The 25,638-nt window shown below is 43.2% G+C and overlaps 1 protein-coding gene across 2 annotated transcripts in view; it reads left to right on the forward strand.

The window, feature by feature from the left end:
• Positions 1-25,638, forward strand: part of LOC140467242 (26S proteasome non-ATPase regulatory subunit 13-like) — a 44,052-nt gene that overhangs the window by 609 nt on the left and 17,805 nt on the right. The window contains exons 1-8 of one of the 2 annotated variants that reach the window (XM_072563475.1): positions 1-33; positions 2,447-2,525; positions 7,557-7,591; positions 8,717-8,772; positions 11,407-11,450; positions 12,304-12,390; positions 20,171-20,342; positions 22,174-22,253. In XM_072563475.1, the coding sequence (XP_072419576.1) occupies positions 11-33; positions 2,447-2,525; positions 7,557-7,591; positions 8,717-8,772; positions 11,407-11,450; positions 12,304-12,390; positions 20,171-20,342; positions 22,174-22,253 (576 nt within the window). In that variant the 5' untranslated portion in view covers positions 1-10. The remainder of the gene's footprint in view (positions 34-2,446; positions 2,526-7,556; positions 7,592-8,716; positions 8,773-11,406; positions 11,451-12,303; positions 12,391-20,170; positions 20,343-22,173; positions 22,254-25,638) is intronic. The other variant, XM_072563476.1, reaches the window with a different exon arrangement.

A 25,638-nucleotide genomic window follows, 5' to 3' on the forward strand; every position in this document is an offset into this window, starting at 1 on the left:
CTGGCAGCGGATGGAGAGCTTCTACAACAGGAGGTACCGGGCCCGCCAGCAGGTCACCCTGTGACCAGGGCATGGGCTGTAGGCCTGAGCCTCTGGACACTTCACCCCCGCCCCTGAGTCATCCTGACACCGGGATGGAGAGCGGCCTTCCCCAGATACAGGCTGACCCGGGGGGGGAGTATACACACCCGGGACACCTCCCTCCCCCTAAACCCCCTCTGCCTCCCCCGACGCCCCCCCCCTACGCCCCCCCCTACGCCACGCCCCCCTCCTCCCCCCCTTCCCCCCTCCCCCCCTCCCCCCTCCCCCCCCCTCCCCCCCTCCCCCCCCTCCCCCCCTCCCCCCCTCCCCCCTCCCCCCCCCTCCCCCCCCTCCCCTCCCCCCTCCCCCCCTCCCCCTCCCCCCCTCCCCCTCCCCCCCTCCCCCTCCCCTCCCCCTCCCCTCCCCCTCCCCTCCCCCTCCCCTCCCCCTCCCCCCCCCTCCCCCTCCCCTCCCCTCCCCCTCCCCCCCCCCCTCCCCCTCCCCCCCCTCCCCCCTCCCCCCCCTCCCCCCTCCCCCCCTCCCCCTCCCCTCCCCCCCTCCCCCCCCCCTCCCCCCCTCCCCCTCCCCTCCCCTCCCCCCCTCCCCCTCCCCTCCCCCTCCCCCCCCTCCCCCTCCCCCTCCCCCCCCCTCCCCCCCTCCCCCTCCCCCTCCCCCCCCCTCCCCCTTCCCCCCCCCCTCCCCCTTCCCCCCCCCCCTCCCCCTTCCCCCCCCCTCCCCCTTCCCCCCCCCTCCCCCCTTCCCCCCCCCTCCCCTCCCCCCTCCCCCCTCCCCCCCCTCCCCTCCTCCCCTCCCCCCCCTCCCCTCCCCCCCTCCCCTTCCCCCCTCCCCCCTCCCCCCCCCTCCCTCCCCCCCTCCCCTCCCCCCCCTCCCCTCCCCCCCTCCCCTCCCCCCCCTCCCCCCCTCCCCTCCCCCCCACCCCCCCCTCTCCCCCCCTCCCCCCCCTCCCCTCCCCCCCATCCCCCCCCTCCCCCCCATCCCCTCCCCCCACCCCCCCTCTCCCCCCCACCCCCCCCCTCTCCCCCCCCCTCCCCCGGCGCCGCCCCCTCCCCCCTCCCCCGCCCCCTCCCCCCGCCCCCTCCCCCCTCCCCCGCCCCCTCCCCCCTCCCCCGACGCCTCCCCCCTCCCCCGACGCCTCCCCCCTCCCCCGACGCCTCCCCCTCCCCCGACGCCTCCCCCCTCCCCGACGCCTCCCCCCTCCCCCGACGCCTCCCCCCTCCCCCGACGCCTCCCCCCTCCCCCGACGCCTCCCCCTCCCCGACGCCTCCCCCCTCCCCGACGCCTCCCCCCTCCCCCGACGCCTCCCCCATCCACCGACGCCTCCCCCTCCCCCACCCCCGACGCCCCCCCTTCACCCGCTACGCTCCCCCCCGCTACGCTCCCCCTCCCCGCTTCCCCCCCCGCCCGCTGCGCCCCCCCTCCCCCGCTGCGCCCCCCCTCCCCCGCTGCGCCCCCCCTCCCCCGCTGCGCCCCCCCCTCCCCCGCTGCGCCCCCCCTCCCCCGCTGCGCCCCCCCTCCCCCGCTGCGCCCCCCCCTCCCCCGCTGCGCCCCCCCCTCCCCCGCTGCGCGCCCCCCTCCCCCGCTACGCCCCCCTCCCCCGCTACAGCCCCCCTCCCCGCTACACGCCCCCCCTCCCCCGACGCCACCCCCCTCCCTCCCCGCTACGCCCCCTCCCCGCTACACTCCCCTCCCCGCTACGCTTCCCTCCCCCGCTACGCCCCCCGCTACAGCCCCCCTCCCAGCCCCCCTCCCCGCTACACGCCCCCCTCCCCGACGCCCCCCGCTACGCCCCCCCTCCCCCGCTATGCCCCCCCTCCCCCGCTATGCCCCCCCTCCCCCGCTACGCCCCCCCCTCCCCCGCTGCGCGCCCCCCCTCCCCGCTGCGCGCCCCCCTCCCCGCTGCGCGCCCCCCCCTCCCCGCCCGCACGCCCCGCTGCACGACCCCCTCCCGCACTACACCCCCCCCCCTACACCCCTCCCCTGCTCCGACCCCCCTACTCCGCCCCCCCACGCCCCACTCCACGCCCCCCCGCTCCGCCCGCTCCACGCCCTCCCCTCCTGGCTCCACTCCCCGTTCCCGCCTCCTCCCCACTCCCCCTCCTCCCCGCTACCCCCCCACACCCGCTACACCCCCCCCGCCCCGCTAAACCCCCCCATCACACCCACCCCTCCCGTTCCCCCGCCTTGCGTCTCCCTCCCCATCCTCCTCCCACCTCTTCTGTCCGCTTTCCCCTCCCCATCTTTTTCTCTCCCCCATCCCTCTCTTTCTCTTCTCCCCCCACCCCACTCCCTTATATTTCCAAACCAGTCCTAAGCATTAGTTGTCACTTCACTCTGCTTTATTGTTCAGTTCTTTTAATGAATCCGCTTCCTTGAAGGTTAACGCTTTCCTCTGTTTTCAATCCAGGCTGTGGCATCAACTCACAGTGGAACTTCTGGAGTTCACTCTGATTCCATGTTTCCCATCTGGGGATAACCTGTTGCAGGTAGGATTATCAGCACCTTAGGCTATAAAACATTAACTTTACGCATTCATTTGCTTTAGCCTGATGTTACCTCCACGTTATTATCGTGAAGTTCCGGAATGTGTGCAGCACAGTTTGAGGACTTCAGCATGAAGTCTGAAGTGGACTGACACATTTGGATCTACATTTGCAAAGCGTAAGACTGTTACAGTGGATCGCCATAATCACTCAATGTTACAGACTGAGGAAATCTGGAGTTGGAAGCAGAAACTGCTGGGAATACTCAACAGCTCTGGTAGCATTCTGTGCTGAGAGATGTTGGTAAAAATTCGAGGTCATCAGTTGAAAGATTCTTGATTTGAAATGATTTTCAGTCTCCACAATTCTGTCGAAACTGCTCAGCAATTTACCCTTCCAAAGTTAGCCAGTGTCACTTTGTATCTTGCTCTGCTGTGCCTTGCTTTGAAATCATTTAATCCTTTCTGCTGCTATTCATATGTTGGGTCCTGATCCCTGAAACCCTAAACATAAAATTCTCATCCTAGTGTATGAACCCTTTCATGGCTTTGCCTCTTTGTGACTTTCCCAATCTGACAAGCTTGGCAGGCATTTTCTGCCAGTGATGTGCTGACATTCATTCTGCTAACCTGATTGGGTGAAATGTTGAGAAATTGCAAAAAGAAGACTTTACATTTTAACAGATGTATTAAGGCTGTAGTGCTATGCTTGGAAGGTTTTGGCCTCTTCCTACTGCAGAAAGTGATTTCATACAGAATATCTTGCGTTCTCCCACCTACAGGCCAGTCTATTGAAACAAACTGATTTGTATGTTTGTGATGTTTCCACTGCAAGTTATATAGACAGTATAAACCAAGTGGTCCAATATGTACATCTGCATTATCAGTTTGGATGTGGTGATGATTAAAATAGATGGTTTCTTTTGTTCTTAAATCTAGAATTTCTTGGATTTATTTTGTTTGATACATACTTGATCAGTTGATTGCCTGGTCACATCATTTATACAGCTTGGATAAACTTCCCGCATAATCCCCAATAGAAACATACAGCACAGAAACAGACCCTTCAGTCCAACTCACACATGCTGACCAGATATTGTAAGTTAATCCACTCCCATTTGCCAGCATTTGGCCCATATCCCTTTAAACCCTTTCTATTCATATACTCATCTAGACGCCTTTTAAATGTTGTAATTGTATCAGCCTCCACCACTTCCTCTGGCAGCTCATTCCACGCATGCGCGGAATGAGCTGCTTGAAAACATTGCCTCTTAGGCTCCTTTTAAATCTTTCCCTTCTCACCTCAACCTAATCCCTCTAGTTCTGGACTCCCCCAATCTCAGGGAAAAAGATCTTGTCTTTTTAACCTATCCATGCCCCTCATGATTTTATAAACCTCTATAAGGTCACCCACAGCCTCCAATGCTCCAAGGAAAACAGCACCAGCCTATTCAGCCTCTCCCTATAGCTCAAACCTTTCAACCCTGGCAGCATCCTCGTAAATCTTTTGGAATCCTTTCAAAGTTTCACAACATCCTTCATATAGGAGGATGACCCTTCAGTTTGCATGCCAACCATATGGTCTATTATCCTATATAAGTCCACTCCCATTTGCCAGCATTTGGCGCACATCCCTCTAAACTCTTTCTATTCATATACCCATCCAAATGCCTTTTAAATGTTTGTAATTGTACCCGCCTCCTCCACTTCCTTGGCAGTTCATTCTGCGCATGCACCACTTTCTGTGGAAAAGTTGCCCCTTAGGTCCTCAAATCTTTCCCCTCTCACCTTGAACCTATGCCTTCCAGATTTGGACTCCCCTCACCTGGGGAAAAAAAAACTTGTCTACTTGCCCTATCCATGCTCCTCATCATTTTATAAACTTCTATAAGGTCCCCAGCCTCTTCCAACCCTGGCAACATCCTCCTAAACCTTTCTGAACACTTAAGTTTCACAACATCTTTCCTGTAGCAGGGAGGTCACAATTGAAGGCAGTCTTCCAAAAGTGGCCTAACCAATGTCCTGTACAGTCGCAACATGAGGCTTCATAAGAAAGCTACTGGGTCCACTGGCAATGATGGATTGATGAGTGGAGCAGAACCAGCAATTAAAGCTCTGGCCTCAACTTTGTTTCTTTCCTATGATTGTGTTTGATTCAAATGGTTTCATACTCTGCTGCAGTACTGACATTCTAGGTCATGATTTGGAGATGCCAGTGTTGGACTAGGGTGTACAAAGTTAAAAATCACACAACACCAGGTTATAATCCAACAGGTTTAATTGGAAGCACTAGCTTTCAGAGCACCGCCCCTTCATGAGGTGGCTGTGGAGGGCACAATTGTAAGACACAGAATTTATAGCAATAGTTTACAGTGTGATGTAACTGAAATTATACATTGACAAATACCTGGATTGTTTGTTGAGTCTTTCATCTGTTAGAATACCATGATAGTTTCACTTTCATGTGTAAATCGCAAAACTTTTTTAAAAGTTACATTCTCAGGTTAACTATAACAATTGGTGTTACCCAGACAATATGTTGAAGGTATTAGCCCCCTGTGTTCTGTCTGTGCCATAATGTTTAGACTGATTCTAATCTAAAAAGTGAGATAAGAGTCTTACATGAATTCATGCAGTTTTTGAGCAAAGTACAATGTAACCCTGCAAGTATAAATTCACCCCACAAACGTATATGTGTATGTGTGCATGTGGGTCTTTTTGTATGTGTGTGTGTGTCTGTCTGTCTGTCTGGGTTGGGGGGGGTTGAGTGTGAGAGAGAGTGTATGTGTGTGTATGAGAGTGTAGAGTGTCTTAAGTCTGTGAGGGGGTGCATGTGAGAGTGTGGGAGTGAGAGCGATTCTAGGTGATTGTGACAAGCCATCCTCCCTGTTCCTTCTTTATTTATCTGAAGCTTTTGACTGGTTGACCACATCATTCAGTGAATCACTTGTAGTGGTTTCCTTTTCTGCATCCACACCAGTTGCTTTGACATCCGGAGGATCTATCTTTCTGCACCTTTTGTTTCGCACCCATATGTAATCCTTCAGCAATATCATCCAGAAACATACAGTCATAGAGTCAAATAGTAGAGAATCAGACCCTTTGGTCAAACCAGTCCATGCAAACCTTGATCCCAAACTAGCCAGTTTAGAAACCGTTTCTACCGAACTGTTGTTAGAATACAGACTGATCTTTCAAACTCTTAATATTTGTATGTATCTGTGTTTTTGTTTTTTTGCCACTGTTTATCTATTATTTACTTATCTATGCTACTTAACTGTGTGATCTGCCTGTATGTTCGCAAGACAAAGCTTTTCACTGTGCCTCGGTACATGTGACAATAAATTCAATTCAATTCAACTAAACTCGGCCCACCTTCTGGCCTATTTTCCTATTCATGTACTTATCCAAATGTCTTTTAAAAGTTATAATTGTAACCACATCCTCCTCTACTTCTGGAAGTTCATTCCACGCACAAACCAACTTCTGTGTTTTAAAAACAAAAATCTGCCCCTCATGTCTTTTTTTTTGAAAATCTCTCCCGTTTCACCTTAAAAATATGCCCCCTTGTCTTGAAACCGCCCCCCAAATCCTAGGAACAAGACAACTACCACTAACTCTATCTATACCCTTCATTATGTTCTATAAGGTCTCATCCTCTTACACTCAAATGGAAAAAGTCCTAGCCTTTCTTTCTAACTCAAACCTTCCATACCCAGCATCATCCTGGTAAATCTTTTCTGAATCCTCTACAGCTTATTGGTATCCTTCCTATAACTGGATATCCAGAACTGGATGCAGCATTCTAGATGGCAGGTTTCATATATATGAATGCATGACTTGACCTCACTCTGCCTCTGCTTGTCTGACATTTGGTATGGATAATATATTTCCTCCTAGCTAAATGTCAAGAAGATGTTTTAAAATTCTTTTTCAGGTTGGAGAAATGTAATCAGTGGCATGCAATAAAGATTAGTCTGAAGACCTCAATTATATACCGCTTAATTAGTGACTTGGAGGAAGGGGCAGAATTTAAGGTATCAAAATTTGTTCTCAATACAAAAGTAGTTGGGAGGATGTGACCATGTTGTGATGAGACCATAAGGAATTTCAATAGATTGAGTGAATGAACAAGGAATTGGCAGATGGAGTTTAATGCTGGAAAGTAAGGTATGCACTTTAGTAGGAAGAATCAAAAGGTAGACTATTATTTAAATGGAGAAAACTCCAAAGAGTGCAGAGGGATCTAGGTGTTCTTGTGCACAAAAAGCAGAAAGTTAACATGCAGGTGCAGCAAATAATTAAGGCAAATGAAATGTTGACCTTTATTGCCACAAAATTGGAGTTTAAAAATGTGAAGTCTTGTTCTGACTGTACAGGATATTGCTGAGGCACCATTTGGAGTACTGTGTACAGGTTTATCCCCACATTTTTAAAAAACAGATACACTGGCATTGGAGGCTGTTCAAGAGATTCACCATGCTGATTCATGGAAAGAAGAATTGAATTATCAAGAATAGCTAAATAGATTAAACTTGTATTTATTACAGTTTAGAAGAATGATGGATGTTGAAATGTGCAAACTTCTGAGGGGACTTGACAGGGTTAATGTTGAGAAGATGCTTCCACTGGTGGGGGAATGTTGCATTAAAGGATATAGTTACAATATAAGGGATCACTCATTTAAAAGAGATCAGAAGGAATTTATTCTCCAAGAAAGTATTGCATGGCTGGAATTCTCTATCCTAGAGAGTTGTGGAAGCAAAATCAATCTAAGTATTTAAACAGGAGTTCATTGGATTTTTGAAAGATCAAGGAGTTGGTGGGTATGCTGAGCTGGCACAAAAGAAGAGTTGAGGCTTGGGGCAGGCTAGCCATGATCTTGTTGAATGGCAGGGTAGGCTTGAGAGACTAAATGGCATATTTCTGCGCTCATTCTTTTGTTATGTTCTAAGCTTGCCTACAAAACAGTAATGTGTCCATACTGGAAATGTATCTTCAGACATAACACTGTCTTTTTAATTTTTTTTAACAGTTATATGAACACTTCATAAGTGACTTTGAACACAGGTAAGCATTTGACAGAATGACGGTTGCCGACTTGGGACATAGTTACAGTTAAGTCAGATTTAGCTAGCTCTAGAACAAAGTATCTGTTTTTGGAGTCTGCACTCCTGACTAGAAGCATGGAACCATGCTGGCTGGAAAGTGTTAAGTGGTGTGGTATATGTTAAACTAGTGTCCACAAACTAGTCTTTGGTATTTTCCTCAGTTTAAGATCTAATTGGAGCAGAATAATCTTTGGAATCAGTGATAAAAGTGCACTAAGGGCAGTATGAATGTGACAAATATAATGACATTTTTAACACACAAAATTTAAAATAAAGTGCTGAAAGTACTTGGGGAGACATTGGAAAAGACCTTGGAGTGCAGGTTCATAATTCCTTGAAAGTGGAGTCGCAGGTAGATAGGATAGTGAAGAAGCCATTTGGTTTGCCTGCTTTTATTGGTCAGAGCATTAAGTATAGGAGTTGGGAGGTCATGTTGTGGCTGTATAGAACATTGGTTTGGCCACTTTTGGAGTATTGCATGCAATTCTGGTCTCCCTCCTATCGAAAGGATGTTGTGAAACTTGAAAGGGTTCAAAAAGATTTACAAGGATGTTGCTAGGGTTTGAAGGTTTGAACCATAGGGAGAGGCTGAATAGTCTGGGGCTGTTTTGCTGTTTTCCCTGGAATGTCGGAGACAGAAGGGTGACTCTACAGAGCTTTATAAAATCATGAGGGGCATGGATAGAGTAAATAGACAAGGTCTTTTCCCTGGTGTGAGGGAGTCCAGAGCTAGAGGGATTAGGTTTAGGGTGAGAGTGGAAAGAATTAAAAGGGGCCTAAGAGGCATTTTTTTCAAGCAGAAGATAGTGCTGTGTGGTATGAGCTGCCAGAGGAAGTGGTGGAGGCTGATACAATTACCACATTTAAAAGGCATTTGGATGGGCTTAGAGGGATATAGGCCAAATGCTGGCAAATTGGAGTGGATTTATATAGGACAACCAGATGGTTGGCATGCAAAAGTTGCACAGAAGAGTCAGTTTCCATGTTGTAATTCTCTATGTCTCTGAGAGGAAGATGAGTTAATGTTTTGGATACATTCTCCATTTGTAAGGTGCAATTCTGTGATTAATGTTTCCTTACACAGAATAAACCCATTGTCGCTGGTGGAAATCATCCTCCGTGTGGTTCGACAGATGAGTGGTATGTTCCTTAACTCGATCTGGTGTATCTGTTTGTCCTGATGGTCTGTATTGTACCTTGTCAAGCGCTCATTTCTGTGGTGTGTCCTCTATTTTCAACATGCGTAATCACAAAGTAAATGTCTACACCCCACACACTTGAAGTCGATGCATTGACATTGTCATTATGCACCTGCACTGCACTGGACCTGGAGGTAGTATGCCTCTTGTTGCTGCCTCTCCCTTGACCCTTCATTCTCTACTTTTTTTTGTATCCTATTCCCTTCAGCACCAAATCTCTGTCCCATTCTCTACTGCCCTTGCTGTCTTACTTGCCCTGTGGTAGAAAACCGTGGACTTTGCTTGCTGTATCAGTGACTTAGTAATTGAAATCAGATCACAAAGGATATTTTTGATCAAATGATCAAAGGATATTTGATATGGTAATTGCTCTCTGTCACCATCACCTTGGTTGTAATGACCTTGTGGCATTATCGCTAAGACTTAGGTAATGTTCTGGGGACCTGGGTTTGAATCCCACATGGCAGATGGTAGAATTTAAATTCAGTAAAAATCTGGAATTAAGAGTCCAATGATGACCATAAACTCATTGTTGATTGTCAAAAGTACCCATCTGGTTCACTAATGCCCTCTTAACAGGGTCTAGTCTACATCTGAACCAGAATCCACAACCATGTGGTTGACTCTTAAACTATTCCAGATAAACTATAAATATTGGTCTAGCCAGTGATACTCTCATTCTGTGAATGAATTTTTAAAAAGTCATCTTTTTTAACAGGCTGAGAGGCACTAGCTTAAGCAAGAATAATAAGCCTTTGTGTTCCTGTTTGATTTCAAAGGCTTTTGAGTGCCTTGTAATACAGCAGTTGGATGTTATCACTATGTTATGATGTGTTTGCTTAAAAACGCAGAAGTATTGCACATGGAATGAGTGTCTATAAAACATGACAGAATTCTGCATTACCATGGGTGTAAAGCATGTGAGTTCACTGTTAGAAGCAAGCTCCTTGAATTGAAAATACCTGACCTATATGGGGGACTGTTCAATACATAGCAACTGGCCATTTTTGAACTTTGGAGGAGCAATGTTAGTGCAAGGGAATGGGTCCCATTCAAGGCAGCCATTGTTAGGATTCAGTATTCTTAAGTCTCATGCAGCATAAAGCTTCCCTCTGCTTCAGCCATTCACTCTGTGTGCCACCACTGTAATCTGCTATTTAGCTGCCTTTCAGATCAGCCATCCTCTCTTTGAGATAGTGAATGAATCCCAAATTGGAGAGAGGGTTTGCTATATGGTTTGAGAAGTTGGGGTTATTTTCTTTGGAGCAGTGAAGCTTGAGAAGGTCTGATGGAAGGAATATGGAGAGCAGGTAGGAAAGTGATGTTTAAATTCAAGGAGCAGCCATGAATGTATTAAATGTAAGAGCAGGTTCAGTGATCTACTCCTGCTTCTGTGGTACAACTATGTATTACTTTGGTTAGGCAGCATTTAGAATGTTGCATCCCATTCTGGAATCCACATTATAGGAGGGATGTGTTAGCACTGGAGAGTATTTTATCAGGATGCTGTCTGGTCTGGAGAATTCAGTTATGAAGAGAGATTGGACAGATTGGGATTGTTTTCTTTCGAGCAAAGGAGATTGGGAGACGGGGGGCCGTCATGATAGAAAATAGGTGGCAGGTTTAGATAGAGGATCTGGATCGGCACAGGCTTGGAGGGCCAAAGGGCCTGTTCCTGTCCTGTAATTTTCTTTGATGTAAGATGTATAAAATTATGAGGGACATAAATTGAGTAGGTAGAAAGAAACATTTTCCCTTTGGAGAGATCAATGACCAGGACATAGATTTAAGGTAAAGGGTAGAAGGATTACAGGAGATGAGGAAAATCTTGCTGTGCACGAGTGGTTTTGGTGTTTCCTATATTATAATAGCACAACAAGCTCCCACAAGTAGCATTGTGAAATTGACCAAAGAATCTGTTTGCAAATTAAAGGATAATAATGAGCCAGGTAGAATACTCCTGCTCCACAATATCGTGCTACAAGATCTTTCTTGTCCCTTTAAAAGGGCAGATGAATTCTCCATTTACGCTTTCATTTTCATTTGAAAGATGGCACCTGAATGTTAGAGAATTCTTTCAGCACTACACTGGAGTGTCAGTCAAAAGCATGTAGTCAACGTCTGGAGTGGGGCTGAAATCGATGATTGTCTGAACCACACGTGAAATGTTCATAGAGGCTTGCCTGACCCTCTTGTTTTGAGAGAGGACTTGATTAAGCTTAATTCCCAATTGAAAAGTCATCTTACACTTTTTCTGTCTTGTTAATTACTCCCCCTTCTGAAGGTTGCCAGCAACTGCAGAGCTCTGCAGCAGCGAAACCTAGCATTCTCCAGGTATGAATGGTTCCAAGGTTATCGTGGAGTAGCAGGACCCAAATTATCTGTCAAATGTAGATAGTGTCATTGTCATTAGTTAAAATAGTCTTTCTGGTGCTTGTCTCAGTTGAGGAATAAATACATGTGTAAAATGTCATCACTGTAGAGTGAGAGTTAAATAGTGGAAGCTCAAAGAAAGCAGTTTTGATTTTGAATGAAACTGGAGATTTGCACTTTATTTTTGTATTTTTTTTCTCAGATGCACAAATGGCTTTAAATCTACTTGAAAAGACATGGGAGAAGGTAAGGTGAAATAAGCAGTCTTAAACTGTTTTAGCACTTTCATGTGGAGCTTGAATTGTACCTCATAGCTTTTACTTGCATTTCACGGAAGAGAAGAAGGCTGTTGATGAACAACAAGACAAGATGTCGGTAACTGGGCAAAGTTAGGAATGTAATAGATTTTAAGCAGATGAATCAACATGAAGCTCTGCACTAGGATGGAAGACAGGAGAGATTAAATGGCAAAAGTCTTGGTGTAGAGTCAAAGGAAAAGGTAATGGGATAAATAAACCAATGCATTGTTATATTTGGGTACAGTTCCACCGAAACAGGGACTGGATCAGGATAGGATATAGTTCCAAAGAGATTCTGGATTGGTTATGCATTGATGGGACCTGGGAATGTATCAGGCTTGGATATGATTCTGTAGAGACTGACTGTGTGTTACAAGGATAACACAATTGTTAAGAAATCCATTGGGCAGGGAGAAGGCAGGCAGATTAAATTAGGAAATGGATAACTGGGCAAATGAAGGTGATAATAAAAGGGTAGCATCTGTTCAGGATTTCAAGCAAGGGTTGTACAGGAGGAGGACAGATCTCTTGGATACATTCCACAGCTCAAACTGGAAGCTGAGATGTAATGGAGAGTGTACAAACCTCAAGCATATAACTAAACCTTGCGTGACAGAAATAATGCCCATGATCTTCCTGTGGAAGCTTGGGGAAAGAAAAACTTTATTGATAAAGATGCAGAGCATGCCCATATATCAAGTTGATTTAATAGTAGAAAACAGACCTCGAGTAAAACAGCCTTGGAGAGATCCAAAAGATACCCAGATACTGATTACAACCTTTTGTCTTTAATCTGACAGGTGAAGGGTAATGATGAAGCTATGATTCTCTGTAGAACTGCCATTGCTGCTATTAAAATCAAAATTGGGGACCTTCAGGAAACTAAGGTAATAAAAGACAAGAATTCCACAACGGGTGTACAGAGAGAGGCCGCGGTAGTCTTATGAGAAAAGTAACTTGAACAAGACGACCTAAGGAGTATCTAATGAAAACACTGGTTATGGATGAAAGAGCACAGCCAAGAGTGGCACAAATGAAGGGATTTACTTGCTTTTGGAAAGTCTTTCAAGAATGTGATTAGTTTTAAGACCTGTTGAACGTGTCTTTTTTTAGACACCTAAACCAAAAGCTATCACTGTGTGCTTTGACTACCATTGCATTCCCCAAAAAGAAAAACAGCTGCAACAGAGAGGCTCAACAACAGAGAGGCGAAAAGGCAGAGTGAAGGATCTGTTTCCTGCAATTGTGTCACGTCGAGGGCAAATCAAATACAGTTTAAATTAAATTCCAATTATTGTCTTTATTTTTAAAGTAGTTTCTGATTCAAGATTTCCCTGTTGCAACCAAGATGATCAAACAATTAGATTTGCTTCAAATATGCCAATTTCTACTTCAAATCATTAACCATTTCAGGAAATTTATAATGACAAATTTTATTGTGTTGGAACTTTGTGGTTGGAACTGAAGACTTCCACACAACTTAACGTAACCAGAATTGAACTACAGTCACAATAAGAAGTCAAGTTTTAATTCCCCTTAATTTCAATTTAATTCAGACTAATTGTTAATAAGAAGACACAATAGAATAGCACAGCTTGCTCAAAGAAAACTAAATTATCATTTTTTCCTGTTCGTTCTTAGGCACTTGTTCAAATGATTGTTGTAAAACTGAAGCAAAAGTAAGTTTTCTCAGTTAACCTTTCAATTTTCTTGCACCAAAATGTGAGAGCAAGAGCTTCCTAATGTTTGTGGACTATAAGCTCATACCAGAGCTTGAGACAGCACTGCAATCTCGCTATCTAACATTAGAAATGAGGACCAAAAGATGTTATTCTCTTTTTGATTACTTCATTCTTCTTGATCCAGTTTTTAATTTTAGATATTTGCTGCTTAACCTGTATTGACAAAATGTGTTCATGTATTTTCAGCTTAATCTGCATAAAATAGTTGCAGCTTTTTTAACCACTAGTTTCTAGTTTGCGTTTCGAGAAAACGTGGAAGCAAGTTGAAGCCAACCCTTTGTGAAGTGATGGATTTCACAATTGGAATTATTGATTTTAAAATAAATCCACACCAAAATCTTAACCTGGAATTGGGATGTAAATCAAGAATTGAAATAAATATACTTAACAATCACATTCAAATTGCATAACCTTGAGCAATTTATATTCCCAGGTATAGATCCCTCAGAAAAATTTGTAGTTTATCCTCACACTGAAAAAAATGATCGGTTGTTCGTCATTTATATAAATGTTTTGGATGAGAATGTAGGAGGCATGGTTAGTAAGTTTGCAGATGTAACCAAAATTAGTGGTATAGTGCACAGTGATGGAGGTTATCGAAGAGTGAAAATGGATCTTGATCAATTGGGCCAATGGACTTGAGGACTGGCAGATAGATTTTAATTTGGATAAATGCAAGGTTTTGCATTTTGATAAAACAAACGAGGGCGGGCTTAAACAGTTAATGATAGGGCCCTGGATAGTGTTGTCAAACGGAGAGACGTAGAAATTCAGGTACCTAGTTCTTTAAAAGTTGTGCCATAAAGTGGTTAAGAAGGCATTTGGCACACTTGCCTTCATTGTGCAGACCCATTGAGTATTGGAGTTGGGGCGACATGTTGAGGTTGTATGATGTTGGTGAGGCCACTTTTGGATAACTGTGAACAGTTCTAATCACCCTGCTATAGGAAGGATATTATTAAATTGGAAAGTGTTCAGAAAAGATTTACTATGATGCTGACACTGCAGGCTTTGAGTTATAAGGAGAGGCTGGATAGGCTGGGACATTTTTCGTTGGAGCATAAGAAGTGACTTTGTAGAGGTTTTTAAAATCATGAGATGTATAGATCAGGCGAATAGCAAGGGTCTTTTCCCAGGGAAGGGAGTTCAAAACTAGGTATATTTTAAAGGTGAAAGGAAAAAGATTTAACATGGACTTGAGAGGCAACATTTTCCACAAAGTGTGTGGTTTGTGTGTGGAATGAATTGCCAGAGGGGAATGGTGGATGTCGATACAGTGACAACATTTAAGACATTTGGACACGTACAGGATTAGGCAAAGTTGAGAGCAATATGGGCCAAACGCAGACAAATGGCACTAGTTTAGATTGAGAAACCTGGTCAGCATGGACATGTTGGACTGAAGGGTGTATCCATGCTGTATGACTTTATGACCTTAAACAAAACATGTCTGCTTGTATACTTCCAACATCCAAGACAAATGCACAAAGGGTTTGAACAACCATTGTACTTTTCTTTTGAAAGGGATACTTTCATATGAGAAATATTGTGTCTTCTCATAGACTTATGAAGCAGAGATTTCCACAAATTCTCTCAAACTTTCATACAAACTTTGTTTCTTGGTTTTCAACATTTGAAGTTATTTCATCTGCTTATTGTAATCGTTACAGCTGCATTGTATGCTCCTGATCTCACTCCTTCTTGTTTCCTTTCTCTCCCCGTCCCCCCTCCTCTCTCTGTTATAGTTCAGATCCCAGCATTGTCACTTAGTGTGATTTTTTTGTTCACCCTCGTCAATTTTAAACTGCTGTTGGTATGGCGTCACACCGCTTTTGTCATTCCTAGATGGCCTGTAGGACATACAAACAAGGAACAAGTGTAGGCCACTTGGTTCTTCGATCCTGGTCCACAAATTAATGAGATCTGATCTTGGATCTGATTTTAATCTCAGCTCAACATTCCTGCATATCCCTGATAATCTTTCATCCCCTTGGTAATCAAGAATCTATCTACCTCAGCCTTAAAAATATTGAAAAGTTTTGCATCCACTGCCTTTTGAGAAAGAGAGTTCCTCAGACTCTCAAGCCTCAAAGAGGAAGAAAAATGTTTCCTCATCTCTTTTGAATGGGCGCCTGATCATTTTTTAACTGTGACCCTAGTTTTAGATTTCTCTGTTACTAATTCCCCAGGCTCGTTTTCTGTCGGACTTGCACTTTGTTAACTCCTTTTTTTTAAATATCAAAAGAAGAAACTTTCTATCTTTTTTTCATATTTTGGCGAGCATTCTCTTGTATTTTGTGGTATCCTTGAGATCCTACTCCTGCAGTTTCAGCATCAAACCTGTACTATAATTCTCAATCAGTTGTTAATTGATTATTTTATTATACTATTCATTTGTTTTTATGTATTATGTTAACGTTACCTCCAACATGTGTAAGATGTTAAAACTTGGACAGAATAAGCATTGACCAATTAACAGATGCTTACTCCTGATAAACAAGTGTCTGTGCCAGATGTTTGAGCTTCCTGCTTTCAAATTCTCCCTTTATAAAACCAACCCATAAACTTACAAACTTTCTATAATCTGACTCTTGTTTTTTTTTCCCCAACAAGAACTGCCTGCAGACACACTTCGAGGAGCAGGGAGGCCCTCTCTACCTCTGACCCCTTTCACCTGTGTTGTCCCAGGCTGTCTTTTCACATCCTCTTTCTCCCCCCGCCACCCACCCCCAAAACTCTGGTTTCTCTCCTATGTCCCAGTGCAGTGTCCCCCAGTCCTGATCTAACTCTTCCTCCTCCTTCCCTTTCTCCCTTCTTCCCATCTCTCCCACACTGTCCTGATCTCCTCTTCCTCTCCACTCCCAGGCTGTGAGTGTCAGTAAACACAGTTTTCTCTGTACCATAATTAGTTACCAACTCTTCCATATTATCTCCACTTTGGTGAGATCTCACTTATGTCATTTAAGTTGCCACAACTGTAAGGTTTCAGTCCTGGGCTTGTAGGTTTAAGATTCTCTTATTCTGAGATTTATGACAAATCATAATAACATGAGCCCTGCTTTTTAAAAAAAGTTATTTAAAAACCTTCAAAACCACAACTGGGGCAGCACACTAATCTACGAGAGATTATGGGGACACCATATATGAATCTGCGTAGATTATATCTTTACAGTGACCTACCAAGTTGCATTATTTTCACCTAAGAACAGATTGTGCTTTTCACAGCCTCCCATGCTCCAGTAAAATAAGTCCCAGCCTATCCAGCCTCTCTTTACAACTCAAACCCTCATTCCCAGCCACATTCTTGTGAACATTTCCTGAACCCTTGCAGACTGATGCCACACCCAGAGGGCCACAGCCTGATGAATGTGCAGGGAAATTCAAGCACTCCAACACCAGACAGTTCTGGCATCTGCGCTTAGGGGGACATAGAGGGCGGATCCCCTGCGACACCCCAGCCTCAATCTAACCAGCCAAGGCAGGTGTGATTGATTATCGAACAACCTGTATTGACAGGATCCTGATAGAATATAATAGTTCATAATACAAATCATTCAATATCATTTTGAGTTCTTTAGCTGATACAGTGGTATAAAAGAGCTTGTTATTAAGTTAAATTCCATCCTCACTGACTTACTACACCCTCTGCATGTGCAGCATGCTTAGAGTTGCTGTTCTCATCTCTTTCTCTGCACCATGGTCACTTAATTGGAATATCATCCTTAGTATTCAAGCCTACTCTGAGGTTCATTGCTGTTTGTATTTGCTTGTGACAAGGTATTTTTGCTGCACACTAACTTTCATGTTCTAACAAGCATCTCAATTATGCACGGTTAACTGCAAGGCCTCCTGTCGATTTGATTATTTGTTGTTTGTAGTTGTTAATGGTCCACTGGGATCTTTATCTCTAAGGCAGCTTGCAAAGTTTAATGACTTTTACCTTTATAAAGTGCCAGTCAAATTTTGAATTTCATCATGATTAGATTAGATCAGATTACTTACAGCGTGGAAACAGGCCCTTCGGCCCAACAAGTCCACACCGACCCGCCGAAGAACAACCCACCCAGACCTATTCCCCAAATTTACCCTTTCACCTAACATTACGGGCAATTTAATATGGCCAATTCACCTAACCTGCACATCTTTGGAATGTGGGAGGAAACCCACGCAGACAGGGGGAGAATGTGGAAACTCCACACAGCTAGTTGCCTGAGGTGGAAATTGAACTTAGGTCTCTGCTGCTGTGAGGCAGCAGTGCTAACCACTGCCACCGTGCCGGCCCATGTAGCAAACTAATGATGTTATGGTAAAGGATCCTTTAGGCAAGTGTGATCATCACATGATAGAATTGCACATTCATTGTGAGGGTCAGAAACGTGGGTCTAAAATTAACAACTTAAATAAGGGAAACGATAGCAAATGTTGCTTGAACTGGCACCCTTGATAAACCAGCAAAAATTATATACCGCAAATACTGTGAAGTTTACGGTATTGTACTGTTATTACTTCTTAAAGTTCATTTATGTTAACATAAAAACACTTGCTCTTAAATCAAATAGCAACATGAAATATCAGCAGTTGTTTCAATTTTGAGTCAGTTTCTCCTCAAATACTGCGATGCCCAAGTAGTTAGTTGAAGGTGAGAGTGACAACGCTGTCTGCCGGGAAGTTTTATTCAAGGCACAGTTGCATTATTATTTAAGTGATTTATGTTATAAATAGAGTCATAGTGATGGATAGCATGGAAACAGACCTTTCAGTCCAACTCATCCATGCTGAACAGCTATTCTAAATTAATCTAGTCCCATTTGCAGTGTTTGGCGCATATCCCGCTAAACCTTTCTTATTCATGTATCCATCTGGTTTCTATTAAGTGTTGTAATTGTATCAGCCTCCAACATTTTCTCTGGCAGCTCATCTATACATGCACCAACCTCAGCGTGAAAATGTTTCCCCTCTGGTCTCTTTCAAATCTTTCCCCTCTCACCTTAAACATATGCCCTCTAGTTTTGGACTCCCTTACCCTGAGGATTAAGACCTTTCATAACTGTGATCTGTATTCCCCCACGCAATATGTTTCTATTACTTAGTGTGTTTTTATACTGTGTAGGCCTCTTCATTAACAGCACACAGCCGATCAATCGGCACATTCCTGGTCCCATAGGTGCTAGATAATGAAAAGTTTACAATGATTTGAAGACCGTTGTCTAAACTGGACTAGGAAATAAGTTCAAAGTTAAACCAGTAGCAGACATTTTTAGGAGATGTTTCATAACCCAACAAAAAATGTAGTCTTGAAATGTATCAGGATTGGAGAAATTTAAGAAACCATAGAAGGGTAGCAAGTTTTTAAAAAAACGGAGGAATTAAATTGGAAGAATCAATTAGCAAGAAATGTAAAAACGTTGAAATTTTCTACAGTCACAGAGCTGTGAGGGTGCAGATGTCCCACATTTTCACTGAGGCTCTGGACATTTTGATTTAATGCCAGATTTCTCCTGTCTTGGGATCCAGAAAATAGGAATTGCTCCCTTTTTGTTCCTTCTCTTGCATTCTACTTCATCTTTAAGGTGTTTGTGACACAACTCAATGGATAAGTTGTCGACATGAAACTCCTCTCAGTCATTAATACCAGTGCTGCTGAGCCTGAAGAAGAGCTTCAGAATATCTTTGTAGTATTTCCTTTCTCCTGGCCTGAGACACTCAGCATTTGAGAGCTGAGAAAACAGGACCTGGCAGGCAAGACATTTCTCAGCCATTGTGATTGCAGCATTTCACTGAGGAGGGCATCCTTCTAATGGGACTTTGAGCTAAGTTTCTGTCCACCTATTCAGGACTGTTTGGCATCGCTTGTGAAGAAAAGCAGAAAGTTCCCTGGCAGGCCTAACCGGTATTTACCTGTAAACCAACACCACTGAAATAAATTCAATTTGTTCTGTTGTGTAGAGTTTGTGGGTCCTCGCTGTCCACAAATTAGCCTACACAACAATGACTATGCTTCCAAAGTAATATATTGCCTCTGAAGCATTTTGGTATGTTCTAAAACTATATAATGTGTTAAGTGCAAATTACACCTTTCTTCCTGAAGGTGGCACTTGAGCTGATCCAGCGTTACAGCCAGGAGGTCAACTGGGAGTGATAGCAGGGCAGTATCTTTACCACAGGGCATGGGTAATGTCAATCATGTCAAAAATTCCTTGAATTCCAATAAAAGTCACTTGAATGTATTTGTAAATTTTGCTTTGTGGAGTTGCTGGAGCAGTCTGTTCCGTTTCTATCTAAAAATGTGCTCAGTGTGAAATGATCTGAGAGATAATCTGAAAGGTTAGGTAATCATCTAAATTTTATCCACAAAGAGAGATTATTCCCATATGTGAAACCTGATTAAATAAATGCTCCAAAAGAAATTGAAATTTGAGACCTAAGTAATTTGCATGCTAAAATATACAAGAGGCACTCTGAAATCTTACATCTATAAATTATGAACTATGCACAGTCTTAAATTCAACAACTTCTTTTACAACTTAAAACATGGCCATGGAGGGTCAGTTTGAGACATCAATGTGCTTTATACAAGGAGCCTTTCACCCAGTACCCTTAACGGTGGAGAAACTGCTTTATATCTAGCATTGACTGTTTACAAGTCTCTCGTACAGGAAGAGAGCTGTTAATCTGCCTCAAATGGTTCTACTGAAAAATTTTACAATGCATGCAATGCCCATTTTCAAAATGAAGACATCAACTTGAAAAAGAAAGCTGATACCATAGGTTGTTTATAGTTTACACATTTCACTGTATATTAGTAAAAGGCAGTGTGCTGTCAAAAGGCATAATATTGAAATGCTCTGATATGTTGTTGTATCTTTCCTTTCATTTAGTGATATTCCCAGATCTAATCTGTAGTTTCTATCCTTGTACGTATTAGAAAATCATTGAAGAAGTGGATGAGATGCTGCAGAAGTTGCCAGGAGTAACGTCTGTTCATGGCCGGTTTTATGACACTTCCAGCAGTTACTATCAGGTAGTGGGCGACCACGCTGCTTACTACAGGGAGGCTCTGCGGTATCTTGGCTGCACTGAACTCTCCGACTTATCAAGTAATTGCTGCTTTGCTCCTTTTTAAAAGTATTGCAGTTTCAGTGAGAGCCGAATTTGGGGATGGGAGTACTGATTGACAAGATTTCTCTAATTGCTCTTTTATCATTCCTCCTTCAAATTTTTTCTTAATTGTTTACCTACAAATCTGCTACAAACTAATGTAGAATCTGGTTTCTCTGTCTTTCTGGTTTATTGTTCCATATTGGTTTGGGAAGATAGCAAGTTGGATAATTTTGTTGTGAATTCAAAATGTGTCTCTGGGCATAGCACACTATTACAGAGCTTGTTGCTGGCAAAAGTGACTTTGAATAAAATGGAAGCGTTCACCCGTAAGAATAACACAACATTTGTAAGGGGCTTCAAATAGATTTTACTACAAGACAAATCCCTTACACATGCGCACATGTATAAACGGAGTCATAAGCTGCTAAAGCAGAGCAAACAACAGCAGGACATAATGATTATGTGATGCTCTCAGTTCCACCAATTCTCTGGTGAAATGCTCCTCATTAGTGAATAAAATAATCTAGATGTTTTTGAACAATCTCTAATTTTGTTTGCAGTTGGAAATTAATTGAAATCTGCTGTTTAAAATCTAAAGTTGCTAGCCTACTAAATGTGCATTGATTTATTGAATTATAGAATAACCCAGCCCAGAGCAGGGATTTAGACCCAATGCTTTGTCTTGGTTCTTTTTAGAACAATTTGGTTCGTCTCAATTTCAAAGTCTTTCCCCTAACATCTGCAAATCTTTTTTCGCAGAAGTACTCATCTATCTCCCTTTTGAAGGCTGCATTAATCCTATATGCCTTATTAATTTCCATGTTTACCTGCCTTGCCACCTTTAACTACTTGCTCAAACACCATTTCTCCCTGCTGTCCCACACTCTTTAACATTATACTAGTTCGCTTATATTGTCGCCTTCATATTTCTTACAAAATCAATATTGAACTTCTGGCCTGTTTCAACACTGTAGGGATTCTATAATCGAGTGTATATTGGCCCATTACAATAGTGCATCCATGTCTGAAAGTCAGTGTTCTCCTCCTCCACCATTTACTTGTCTCAGTCTTGTGTAATCCGCACATTTCATAATTGTGTCCAGAACTCCCAGCCCAAGTGATTAATGTGTATTTAAAACAATGACCCTAGTACCAAACCCAGGTAAACTTTATGGTATATTTCTTGTCCCTTAACCAGTTTTATGTCTATGCTGCTACAGTCTCATTTATCCAAATCGCCATGTTTAACCAGAAAGTCCAATATGTAATACTTTATCAAATGGTTTTGGAAGACACATTAACTGAACTCCCTTCATCCATCCTCAGTGTTACCTCATCAAAAATTTCAATCAATTTTGTCATGATTTGTACCTAACATTTTTCTACTTGATCTCTTTTGTTAGATGATGCTTAGCCAAGTGACTGTTGTTCTTTTCTCCGGACTATCACTTCTGTCGGCTTTCACCGCTGACTTTTTCCTCCCCTTTTTGAACAAGAATGTGAAGTTTACAATTCTCCATTCGTATCTAAAGTGATTGGCCTATTGCAGCCACACCACTAATTTCTACCCTTCCTTCCCTCAACGACTTCAATTGTATTCTCATCTGAATGTCATCATTTATTCTGTTTGAGTACTAGAAAAATTGGAAGTATTTATCTGTTTTAATTATTCCAGTATACTCACAAGTTTCTGGTGTTCACAGCTTTGCAAAGTCCTCTTCTTTGGTGCATTTGAAATTTTTTTTTTCTGGGTACCATTTGCTTGTTGCATTTCTGCTTAGGACAAAGCAGATTTTGACCTTTTTTCATTTTTGTTTCCCTTCTTAGTGGGTTCACAGCAGCAGAGAGCATTCACTCTGGGCCTGGCTGCGCTACTGGGAGAGGGCATTTATAATTTTGGTGAACTGGTGAGTATCAAAGGAAAGTAGCTGCAGAATCATTCATGCCAGTTCCTGAATCATCTCAAAATGCTTCAAAATTATGGTGGCTCAATGGGTAAATGTGCCTGGATTATACCAATTGCTCAATAATTCAGGAAACAATATAACTTTGCCACATTAAGTATATTGCTAATCATCTATTAATAATATCTGCAATATTGTTAATTTGAATTTCAGCCATGTATTGTGATGAAACCGTTGTATACTCTCTTCTAGTTTTATCAAACATTCCTGTTGAGCCCTGAACCAGTCACTACTTCCTGCATTACACTTAAATGTGACCTCGTGTGTCAGTCGAAATTCACCTGTTAGTGTCAGGTATTTCTCCATGTCTGATTTAAAATGCACATTCTTCATTAGAGTGGGGGCACAAATTTCAGAAGCATATTAAACTGATAGCCACACTAGGAAGCAGCAGGCAGTGCACAAATCCTTCAAGAATTTGTGGGAAGGAGGGAATCCGATCTCTGAGCAGGAGGGACCCTACAGGTCGCATGATCCGTACTTGCCTAGGACCAATATTCCGATAGTCTACATTTGAGTGGTACTTGGAAAAAACACAGCAGGTCAGGCAGCATCTGAGGAGCAGGAAAGTCGACGTTTCGGGCAAAAGCCCTTCTTCAACAATGAAGGACTTTTGCCCAAAACGTTGATTTTCCCGTTCCTCGGATGCTTGCCTGAACTGCTGTGCTTTTCCAGCATCACTCTAATCTAGACTCTGATCTCCAGCATCTGAAGTCCTCACTTTTGCCTGATATTCTCATAGGAATGTTACCAAATCCAGTCAGGGAGAATTTAAACTATTAGCACTAAGAGGGCCACCCTCCAAATACAATATTTGAAAGGAGATAGAAGATGTTGCGAGGAATGGGATAAACAAGTAGCATTAGAAGGAAAAGTACTTGAGAGATAGGAGTGATCAGACAGAAAGGCAGCCAAAGTTGGATTTGCATGAGTGCTCGGACTATGGTAAATAAAGGTTGGTGAGCTGCAGACACGGGCAGCTACATTTTTCACAATTAGGATATTGTGGATCTGACAAGGTACAAGAAGCAACCATTGGATTGACCTGGTGGATGGAGGTATTCCTGAGGGATTTGACTTCCAAGATGAAGGGAAGATGGTTAAGGTCTGGAAACTGGCAATTGTTTGAAACAAGCGATGATAACACATCACTAATGTCGTTTCAAGCAGACTAGACAAGGTGACAAAAAATAGTCAAGATAAGAAGAAATAAATTCAGTGGGGCAGGGTGAGGCTGAACTGATGGTTGCTCAAGGGCAATCCTGCTTGTGGATTTTTGGGAAGAAGGTAGATGCTAGCAGTTTGGGGTTGTGGGATTATAAGGTGAGAAGATGTGGAATGAAGATATCCAGAGGTGAGATCAGTGATAGTCCTGGAGCCAGTGACTTGCTGTTCAGTTGTGAGGTCATAGTCCAGAGAGAAATGGAAGGAAGTGTCTGAGAGTTGGTGCTTTACCCCGAGCATGGATGAAGACAACTGGAGAAAACTTCAGTGTTGTACCACACATGAAATGCATCAAGGTGAGAATATAGTGGGATAAAACAAAGTTCTTTGCTGAGCATAGATTGGTCAGTGTCAGCATGGGGTTGAATAACATCAAAGTGTGAACTCTGTCTTGCCACTTGTATATTTTTCTAAGTATCTGTATCTTGTTTGTTTGGATCTGAGTTTTGCATTCAGTTTGAGGTAGAGAGGACTTTAATTTAAATACGGCCAGCTATGAGGACATGAAAGCTGGCTGAAGTGAATTGACATAAGACTAGACAATAAGACTAGTCTGCTGTGGCAGACACTAAAAAGGATATTTCAGAACAGACAGAATAGATACATTCCAATGTGTAAGAAAAAATCCAAAGACAGACCCACCATGTGTAGTTAACAAATGTTAAAGATCAATTTTTTTTTTAAAGAATATGATTATCCAAATGCAGGAGGCAGATCAGATGATTGGGCAGAATATAACAAACAGTAAAGAATGACCAAAAGAATAAAGAGGATACAATTGAAGTACAAGGGAAAACGCACTATAAATGTGAAAGCACATTGTACAAGTTCTTATAAATGTTTTTAAAATGAACAAGTTCACAAGGCGAGCATTAGCCTGATAAAGTGAAATTGAGTACTATCCATGGAAAATAAGGCACTGACAGATGAATTGAAAGCAAACTACTGGAAATTTGAAACAAAACATTTTGGAGCAAATGAGCAAGACTGGCAGGATCTGTGGAGAGAGAATTCAAAAATTATTCTTTTTCCAAGTGAAGAGAGAGATATTCGTTTGTTGTTATTATGGAGCTAGCAAGTAACGTCCCAGGAATAGTGATTAAACCAAGCAGGGGAAGAGCGGGAGGATCCCTGGAAGTTGCTTTGAATAAATTATTGGAGCTGTGGGCTTGCAAGTGCCCCAGGTCCAGTGGACTCATTTTTAAAAGAAGTGGGTAGTGAGAGTTGTATTCAATTTTCCAAAACTCCCTTGATTCAGGGGCAGTCTAGTCAGATTAGACATAACAAGTGTAACTCCTTTAGATAAAAGCAGGAAAGCACAGGTCAGTTAGGTTTTCCCTATGATAGACAGATGTTAAGCTAAGTGCCCTACTAAAACTTCTTTAAGTTCAGAGTAATGTGAAAGGAAAATAGTGTTTGACTTATCTGTCTGAATCCTTTGAGGGGTTAACAAGTCCTGTAGAGAAAGGAGAACCGGTGGGTGTACTGGAGTTTGAATTCCAGAAGGTGTTTGAAGTGGGATGTTAAAGGTTATTGTGGAAAGTCTAAATTTGTAGTGTGGAAGTGGTATATGGTAGGGATGGAAGATTGACTGTGAACAGATAGCATAATATGTCGTCTTCAGTGGTTTGTCTTATGAAGCCAAGTTGGGCAGGTTAGGCTTGTATCCTGTTGGAGGTTCAGAAGAATAAAGGGAAACTTGATGGAAAATATAAAATCCTAAAGGATCTTGACAGGATGATGATGTTAGAATATTTGTTCTTTTGGGAGATTCTCGTCCTAGAGGTTGTCTAAATTAGGTGTTGTCCAATTAAAACAAATTTGAGGCTTGAGCATCTTTGGAGCTCTCCTTTCCTGAAAAGGTGGTGAACAAAATCCTTGAGTATTTTTAAGAGCAAGATAAATAGGTTCTCATTAAGGGGGTGAAAGATAGTCAGCAATAGGTGAGAATGCAGGTTTGAAGTTGCAATCAGATCTTATTAAATGGTGGCACAGGCTCAAGGGGCTGAATTGCCCTTTTGTTCATATGTTTTGTTTGCATGCTTTACTTTGAGTTTGGTGTGGTTCTGTTCGCTGAGCTGGGAATTTGTCTTGCAAACGTTTC

This window comes from Chiloscyllium punctatum, chromosome 45, assembly GCF_047496795.1.
Source record: "Chiloscyllium punctatum isolate Juve2018m chromosome 45, sChiPun1.3, whole genome shotgun sequence".
Classification (NCBI taxonomy): domain Eukaryota; kingdom Metazoa; phylum Chordata; class Chondrichthyes; order Orectolobiformes; family Hemiscylliidae; genus Chiloscyllium; species Chiloscyllium punctatum.